At 43.1% G+C, this 10,000-nt stretch overlaps 1 protein-coding gene across 1 annotated transcript in view; it reads left to right on the forward strand.

The window, feature by feature from the left end:
* The window catches only part of pgm5 (phosphoglucomutase 5), a 35,320-nt gene that overhangs the window by 10,505 nt on the left and 14,815 nt on the right, over window positions 1-10,000 (forward strand). Inside the window, exon 7 of the mRNA XM_079517130.1 lies at window positions 6,581-6,696. Within this exon, the coding sequence (XP_079373256.1) occupies window positions 6,581-6,696 (116 nt within the window). The remainder of the gene's footprint in view (window positions 1-6,580; window positions 6,697-10,000) is intronic.

The following is a 10,000-nucleotide window of genomic DNA, read 5'->3' on the forward strand; positions in this document are numbered from 1 at the left end:
TTACTATAAAGGTATTTTCAAACGGGCAGCGATTAACGCGCCAAGTAATTCATTTTCAACCTGTGTTTTTTTTCTGTACGCGTGGAGAAGTCGAGGGGCGACAACAAAAGCGTATTTATGTGGGCACGGTCCCGTGAAATTGCGTGTGACCCGCGACTGACTAGACCTGGATTCTGTTGAGCTTTTATTTTTACGCTCACGTTGTCGCGTCCATTTTGAGCAGACCTGGAGCAGACCTGGAGCAGACCTGGAGCAGACCTGGAGCAGACCTGGAGCAGACCCGTCGTTGATCCACGCGACAACGTCTGCGTTAATCGCTGCCCGTTTGAAAGGACCTTTACTATTAGGACTAACAAGTAATGTCATATAGAGAGGAGTGACGTCATACTCTGGATATGATGTCAGTTTTTTGTCACGCCCACAAATCAGAACTGCCAAAACTGAAAAATGGTGGAACCTGTACGAAAACAATAAGGGGTCTTCGTCCCTTTGGGCTTGACCCATGATAAATCAATAACGCAGGTCCTGACACCCGTTCTATTGGGGCGTTGCAATTATAGTCCAATTTTTCTTTATCTAGAATGGATGCATTTCCTGCAGCAGTGTTGCTTCGAAATGAAGAGGAACTAGAAAAGTGTGCTTCTCGAAAGCACAGGTCTCCGCAGGCCTGATTGCCTGCCCAGGGCCTGCAAACTTTGATGCCAGTTATAGCCAACTGGAATCGGATGAGGTGTCCCAGTGGATCACCAAGTGCATACCATATAAATAAGGCGATAGTCGTCCTCGCAGCTGACCCCAGTTCGACTCTGACAGTAGGCGCTTTTTACTGCATGTCCTCCCTCTCTCTCCCACCTTTCGTGCCTCTCACTCGCTGCCCATCTGAAATAAATCATGACATGTACAAAAATAAATCTTTGAGGAAAAAGAAGAAAGCTTGGTAGGGTAACCGTGTCTCAACAGTGACTGCCAATCTGTATTTAGCCTGTACATTGAACAGCAACATACTAAAGCAACTTGATGGCTTATGCCCACATTGCACAAATCACATCACCTTACTAGGGTGAGAAATCTGTAGAAATGTCAAACTGTAGAAACTAGCACCAGATAGTTCCTGGCTCCTGACACCACTGCTCTTGGGAACTGCAACCTAAATAGGAGTTTTCCAAGTCAATTCCTTAGTCCCTCGGTTTCTAGTCAGACACCAACTGCCAAGATTCCTTTTTGCTGGCAGAGCCTGTAGGGAGAGACAATGTCCACCGGGATTGGCTGGGGAAAGGTGCGTGCGTGCGTGCGTGCTTGAGTAGCATGTCCTGGACTCCTGGCAACACAATCTAAGTGCTCTCTGAACAAGGAAAGAGATTCCAGAAATTCTGTGAATGACCTGATCTGTTTTTGAATATCACTGTCAAAATATTTACAGTATAATGGTTTGATAGTGATTCTGTAGTATAACAACTTAGTTGCAGTAATACCTTCTCATTTATAATATGATCATTTTCTGCGAGCCAGAGGTTTTGTAATGCAACCTGTTCTTTTGATTTGAAATCTGAGCATCTACTGCTTTCTGTTCAAATATGCTTCAACAAATCTGAAGTAAATTCAGAAAGGGTAGGTGTATGCGTGCAAGCCGTGCATGCATATATGTGAGACTCTTGAGTGACAACTACTGCAAATAAAGGCAAAATAGAGACCATGTGCCTTGAGCCCTTAGCATCTGTATTCTGGGTAGCCTATGTTATAATAGAGACCATGTGTCTTGAGCCCTTAGCATCTGTATTCTAGCCTATGTTATAATAGGGAAACATTTGTGTTGGCTATGATTACGCCATATAAAACATCAACAGCCAGTCAGAGGGTCAGAGTTTCCGTTTTCTTGTCGGAATGCCAGGCTTCCTGTTCCATCTCTTACTTCCCTAGAGGTGAATTAGGTGGCTCTTATTTGGTCTTCCAAATCCTGTCTGATGAATTGAAAATGGTAGACCCTGTAAACAAATGTAATGCTTTATCAGTGTGTCGTCCACAGTAACAGTCAGTATTGAGTTGTGCTTTCATGTGAAATGTACCCATTCTGCAAACTGTATAAAAATACTTAAATCAATCAATCATGTAAACAGCTGTATCACAGCATGTTTGTCACCGTTTGTGTCCATGTTTATGCTTGGTAGCCACACCCACATCTGCCCACAGCCCGTCCCAACCCACCCACAACATACAGCTAGCCAGAATATATGCTTCACAATTCTCAAAGGATTCCCACTGCAGAATCCTCAGAGGTGGACAGTTTTGCATGTAGGCCACCAAGCTGTGGTCTGTTGTATTGTATATGTGTGCTGTTTCCAAGAGCAACACACATACTTGTACTTGTGTTGGCTGGATGTCTTGACCGGCGGCTCATTAGCTGAGTCCTGGGAAACTGTGTTTATCAAGGCAGCCCTTTAATGTGATTTGTTGTTGTTGGGGGAGTTGAAGGCTGGTGTATAATCTGTGTGGAGTCGTTGGTGGAAGAGACTCATCTAGGCATGTTTACCAAACCTCTCTCTGTAGAGTTGGGAAGGTTGCTCACAAATAGTTTGATCATCAACACACCAGATTAGATTACTCAAACTGGATGTCATGGTCATGCTTTTGATGGCCTTACATGCCACTCCCTGTGATGGACAGACAGATCATTTTAGCTGTGTTATAGAAAAAGACTTAAAACTGTCCAAACCACCTCACTACTGCTGAACTGGTTTGAAAACACTGACTGTCACCTCTCTCAGGGAGTAGACTTAAGTGGCAAAGTGATTTAATAATTTAGCTTTTTGACATAATATCGGCATCTGTAATCGGTGCGTGGTTTAGGTGAAATTAGGACTGGCATCGGACCCAAAAGTCTGGCTTCAGACCGGTCTGAGTGTAGTTACAAGCTGCACATTGAGGGGCACTTTGAACACAACAGCCCAGCAGCATACATGTGGAGAACAGACTACAAGAGTAGCACCTCACAAATCTGGGTCTATATCAGGCCCCCTCCTGTTTTCACTCTGCACTAAATATCTTCACCGCCTGTCCTAAATCCACCACCACCGCTATTAAGACTATTGTGTTTTGTTTTGTTAACTATTTGTTAACACTGTAGCCAGTAACCATATGTCAGATATTGCTATCAACAATACACACAAACAAAAAAAACACGGGTCATTAATGAGCCTCTTTAAGATCAAATGTATGCTGAATGTAACAAATACTTAAATTAAATAACACACACTTGACACAGACAGCAGTAAAGCTCACAAGTCGATTTTACATTCCAAACTCTTTATCTGACTGAATCAAAATAAAAAACCTACAATGCATAGTTCATGAATCCTGGCCGAAACTTAAGATTTTAAAGCAAACATTCAAATTGAAATGTTTGCTTCTAGGGGTCCCTGGGACACAATATTTTGACATGAAAAAGTTTGAGCACCACTGATATAGCAACACGAGTCTTTCAGAAAACTGTAAACATTTGTAGAATCGGCCTCAGGTCTTAATGGGTTAACACAACAGAGTATACCACAAAATATCAGGACAACCACACATCCTGTACCCTCATCCTGAACAAAGGTGCACTACAGGGCTGTGTGCTTAGTCCAGCTTTCTTCACTAGCTCCTACTCTCTTCATAAACATATAATAAATATCTTTGTTTACAAGCACTGACGCACATCTTGTTTTGTTTTTTATCTTGTTCTCTATTGCTAATGGCCTCTGCGTTACCATATCATTGTATGCCTGCGATGATAAATAAAGTGTCTTATATTCAGGTATCAACATTGTATTCTCGTGAACCATGAATCTGTTATGTGATGATGTGTTTCTGTCTGTTCACTCCAACTCTTTCTGTAATAGTGAGTGAGTCTTAATTTTTAACCCATCTCACTCTTTTTTTTGAGTGGTGCAACCACTCCCTTACGGAGCTATGTGGGTGGCTGGCTGGCTGGGTGGGTGGGTATGAGCACGAAAATAGCATGGTTGTTTTTCACCACCTGTGCGCAACCTAACACACGCACATATTAACTATATATATTATGATTTTGGGTGTGCCAGTACAGTACAGTACAGTACAGTACAGTACAGTACAGTACAGTACAGTACAGTACAGTACAGTACAGTACAGTACAGTACAGGGTCCCCACACAGTAACTGTCATTTCTCAACCGTTTCGGACGTGGGGCGGCTCGCCGGAATCGGCCCGCCCCCCTGGGCATGTTTCTGGGGGTCTGGATGTTCTGGGGACCCCCCCCCCCCCCCCGGGGACACCCCGGGGACCCCCAGAGACCCCCACATGGTAACTCTCATTTCTCTACCGTTTCGGACGTGGGCCGGCTCGCCGGAACCGGGCCGGCACCTGGCTGTGGTCCTGTGGGTCTGGAACTTTTCCTTTACCTCTGGACTGCCCACTCTTCTACACTCCTCTCTCTTTCCTCCTACACGTTGCACTCTCTTTGCTCCCTCTCTGGGACACCCCTACACACACACGCACGCGCTAACGCAAGCATGCATGCATGCATACGCACGCACGCACGCGCGTGCGCGCATGCACACACACGCACACACAGACACCACACACTATATTCCAGGCCCAGGCTTCCTGTGTGTGAGTGCATGGCTCAGATTCAAAGCAAACATCAACTGAAAGGTTAACTCACGTTGTTCCTGCTGCCTTTGCCTTATTAAGATATTGGATGAGCTGTTGGCAGCTCACGCTGGGCCTCTACCATTTGGTTTGCTTTACTTCAAAGGTCACTTTGTCAGCGTCTCCCTCTGTCGAAGCTGGGAAGGACTGGGTGTGAGTTCTATACTGTTCGGACGGGAGAAACAATAGATAGAATATGTCTCATGGGTCGTAAAACGGTTGGCTGTGTTTTCTCTGAGTTCCATAGCGGTGCTAATGAAATCTCCCACCAGTGCATTGTTTCGCACGTATTGTGTGGATGTGGTATTCCTGGTGTGGGTGCAGCAATATTAAAGTGCAAGAAGACACTGTGCAAGATTACTTATAATGAGGCTAGTCATTTCTCACTGAAATGCGATAAAAGCCAGCATTCTTGTGTGGTGGGATGTCCCTTTTCAGTAGGCCCACCTCTTTACTTTAGTCTGTAGTACCGGTTTGAGTGTGTCAAACGCGTATATCTATTCTACGTCCGAGCATAGACATGGTAACGCCCCGCCTGCCTCTGATTGGCCTACCGACACTGCCGGAGGTGGATAGCTATATGCTGGATAGTCTGCCGTGAGGTTACTCCGTAGTGGGAAATAAATAAATAATACAAGTACGATATAATACAGAGAATGACAGCTTGGCACGCGCGACAGTAACTTTTATGTTTTGTAGAAGAGGCAAACTAATATATTGTTTATGTCGTTTATTTTACATGTGTACAGTGTAAACTTGAAACATTATTGTACTGTAAAACGGTCTCTTTTCCCTTGATCTTTATCTTTTTTAGTATAATAGTATTAGTTTACTATAATTAGATTAATACACGATAATCAACACTAACACTTCTATTTAGAACACACCCAAATCAAATCATACAAATACGTGTTCAATCAATCATTCAATCAAAGCAAACGGCATAAACAATATTAGTTTGCCTCTTCTACAAATATAAGTTACTGTTGCGTGTGCCAAGCTGTCATTCTCTTGTACTTGTATTATTTCCCACCACGGAGTAACCTCGCGTCTCGGGCGGGGCGTTACCATGTCTATGCTCAGACGTAGAATAGATATACGCGTGTCAAACTTGCGAACCCTTCAATTGTGTTCCTGAAAAAAACATTAACATCAAACTAGAGGCTATCTGTAATAGGGATGGGTCCGATTAATCGATAATCGTTAATAGGACCCAAAATCAATTATTAAAATTAATAATCGATTCTTTTTGAATTAAAATCTGTTGGAAAGGCAATATTGTCATCAAAACAGGACAGGGTTATAGGCCTACCAAAGTGTGCCTGGGATGTGTCTGTGTAACTGCATGACTGAGAAGAGTGTGAGTGTGAGTGTGAGTGTTCGTGGAGATTGACTCCAATCAAGATACAGGTTTGGAGGATTTAGCAGGTGTTGGGAATTTACCTAATCAGGCCTAGGCTGGGGTTGCTATGGTGATAAATTGGCTCAACACTGGTCCAGGGACCACCAGTGGTCCTTGAGGGGGTTCCAGGTGGTCCTCATCCAAAAGATGGCGTTAGTAACCAAATGGACCCTTATTAACTCTCAAGAGTTAAAATTATTGTTAATCATCTAAATCAGGGGTTCCCAAACTCTTTTGGCTTAGGTACCCTAAGCGGAGAATTTTTAATTTGTAGGGTTCATAAAAGAAAAAAAATCTTGAAAAAAAGAAAAAAAGAAAATCGTTAATATTGAATTATACAAATCGATTTTAATTTTAGACACATTTACACATCCCTAATCTGTAACATTATCTCTCTCATCTGTCTGTCTGTCTGTCTGTCTGTCTGTCTGTCTGTCTGTCTGTCTGTCTGTCTGTCTGTCTGTCTGTCTGTCTGTCTGTCTCTCTGTCTCTCTGTCTGTCTCTCTGGGTATGCAGGGTGGCCAAGGCCCTGAAGGTGGCGCTGTATGAGACTCCTACCGGTTGGAGGTACTTTGGGAACCTCATGGACTCTGGCCGCTGTTCTCTATGTGGAGAGGAGAGCTTCGGCACAGGTGTGAACAGACCCACTCACACTACCATGCACACATCACGTCATAACTAACTACACAGAGACACAACTTCCTCATGCACACCCACAGAGACACAACGGGTTCCCAATATTCTCTTGTGCCCGGATATACCCAGAATATAAACCTATTTTAGGTGTGCCCCGATAGAATCCAGTGGAGTTGTAATAAAGCACCCTGACTGCAGCGTAGAGGCCTAATAGATTTTGAGGGCTATGACCCTTTCTGCATGTGTAAATAATCCCCATTCTTCTGCTATAAAAGGAGACAGGAGCTCCCTGAATCACTAACACACACACACACACACACACACACACACACACACACACACACACACACACACACACTCTCAAGCAAGATTAATCATGTTTCATATCCCGTTGTGAACGATTCACCTAAAATGTTGTCTCAATCTACCGCACTATTGCTGTTTTTGACTACAGTCTGCCCTGCCCTCTCCCTGCTTTCCCCACCTCTGTTCATGTTTATGTTTATTAATTAATTATTAGCAGTGCTGCCTCTTCTCCCTCACTCTGACTCATTCACTATATATATATATATATATATACACACACAGTATACCTGCATAGGTACATAAATAAAAACATTACAGACACACGCACGATAAAGAGAAAGAGAGAGAGAGAGAGAGAAATAGAGAGAGAGAGAGAGAGAGAGAGAGAGAGAGAGAGAGAGACAGAGACAGAGAGAGAGAGACACAGAGAGAGAGACAGAGAGAGAGACACAGAGAGAGAGACAGAGAGAGAGAGAGAAGTAGAGAGACGAGAGGACCAAGGGGGTTTACATCTAGTCTATCCATGTAAGGCCATAAACTCAGAAGGAGCGCTGAGTTCTAAATCTCCAAGGCTGCACTCAACTTGTGCTCCTCAGTAGTGCTAATGTACGTCCTCAGTCCCTCAGCTTAGACAGACATTAATTTAACAACAAATGGCAAATCTTGATAAATGTGTTTTCTAAGTCGATTTCCATCCTTCTTAACAGAGGAAGCCCAGACTACTGCGTAGCTGAAATGAAATGCCCCTTTGTTTTTAATGGACTGGAATAGAAACAAAAGTGAATGTTAAAAAATATTTTTTGCATTTTCTTTTTTTTTTCCATGATCTTGACATTTTCCATGATACATTCTTACATTTTAATTAGCATATCAGCACTATAACTTTAGACATTCTGTCATCGGAATTTTCTGTCATCGTATTTTCTGTCCCCTGCCTGTATCTCCTCAGTGCCTGCACTGCCTGGACTAATTGATCTGAATTTGCACACTCGCATTGACCATTAGCTTATGCAGGGCACTGCGAAGCCCTTTTTCACTTTACCAAATTGTACACAATTATTAGCGTTTTTTTGGGAAACTGTTTAACTCTATGACCGCAGTTTTCACTGTGCCTGGCCACGTACGTGCACGTCTCCACATGTGGCCACGTACGTGCACGTCTCCACATGTGCGCATGCATGGTTGGCCACGTACTGTACATATGGGTCCCCAGAGGAGTATAGTTCTGCATTAGCATTAGCAGCATGTTGGGAAGGGATGAGTTTATAGGGCTTCATTCAGTGTCCATTTCTTTCTTAACGATTTGTAACGGATGGCAACTTGAATGTTAACAAATATAAAGAAAATGTAAATATATAAATAAACATTCTCTTTGAAGGGTCAGCCATATTATTGTAGTTCATGGAAAGTTAGAGGCGGCTATAAGGTTTCTGCATTATAGCAATGTTATGTTTCACATAACATTGCTATGATCCCACACACAATAGTTAAGAAGTGTGTGTGTGTGTGTGTGTGTGTGTGTGTGTGTGTGTGTGTGTGTGTGTGGGTGTGTGTGCAAAAGAGCGGTTGAGAGGAGGGCGTGATTTTAAGAGAATGAGAGGTATAGGGAGAGGGAGGGAGGGAGAAGTAAAGTGGGAGATTAAACATTGGCAACTGTCAATTTCCTAACAGCTGTATAGCGCTAGAGCTGGTCTGACTGGCATGTGCACCTGCTGTTTTCCATGTCTGTACAATTTAAAATAATGTTCTATATAATGTACAGCTGGGATGATATGATGCAGTAGGTTACTTGAATGTTAATGTGTATTCTCTCTTTCTCTCACTCTCTCTCTCTGCCTACCAAGATAAGATGGTGGCTTGGGAGAGATGCTCACATTTGCTTATATGGTTTGAGTTTTTATCAAATTCTCCAGATGCAAAGAGAGAGAAAAAGAAGAAAACACAGATAGCCTATTCATTTCAAACCTATTGACAGGGATTCCTGTACGAGATAGCTTTACCACTGCAGCTGTCTTTGAGAACAGACTGATAACTCCCCCACTAAGAGATGTTATGAACATAAACTGTATGTATGTGCGATTGTGCGCGCGCGCGTATGTGCTTGTTGGTATTTATGGACGATGAGTCACTAAGCCTAAGTGTTCCACCCCTTAACCTTTTACTTCACTCCTGGTGTATGCGTTATTATTACTACTTAGGTCCAAATGAACCCAAGGGTCCATGTCCATTTGGGTCCATTCTTACACTCACACTCACACTGGGGATTTCACTGTGTAGGATAGTTGCATAAGTGCAGGATTGTCATTTAGCATCCAGACAGAGAGGCCGCGATCAGAGCCTTGGTGTGAGGGAGCGAGACCTCAGGAGAAGAGTACAGTATCCAGTGTTTACTCCTAGGCCTCCATAAACACACTGGCAGCTGTTAGATGCTGCTTGGTGTTGAACTGATGGCAGATTATGTGTTATCTGTTCCACTAGTCAACTGCTAGACCGCTGCCACAAATAACAACGCTGTGTTAGTTGTTTGTTTTGGTTTGTTTTGGTTAGTTCCCTAACATGAGTCTATAGCAAGCACTTCAAGTAAAACAAACCAGTATCCTGCTGGATACGTGGAGTTACATTTTATATGTGGGTTTTTTTTATGATCCCCCCCCCCCCAAAAAAAACCACATGATCATCAGGTATTATGGTATACTAGGACAAAGATTTATTTTTATTTTTTCAAAAAAGTGTTCAGAAAGTGTTAAAAAATGTTTTATGTGGCCACACCCACCAGTTAAGTTTTCACCTTAGCACCTTAGCACCACCCACCTGAACTTAAGCCTCGCCCCCAGGTGTGTGTTGTATGATAATGGGGGGAGGGGTTAGAGTTATGATGTCACAGTTTTTTTTATTTTGACTCAAAGGCTTTCAGCTTTCAGGAAGAAACAAAACATACACAGGGAAGACATATTTGAATATTTTAACCACACCTGGTGGTCTATTGTCCACATG

This window comes from Electrona antarctica (genome assembly GCF_951216825.1).
Source record: "Electrona antarctica genome assembly, chromosome: 12".
In the NCBI taxonomy this organism is placed as follows: domain Eukaryota; kingdom Metazoa; phylum Chordata; class Actinopteri; order Myctophiformes; family Myctophidae; genus Electrona; species Electrona antarctica.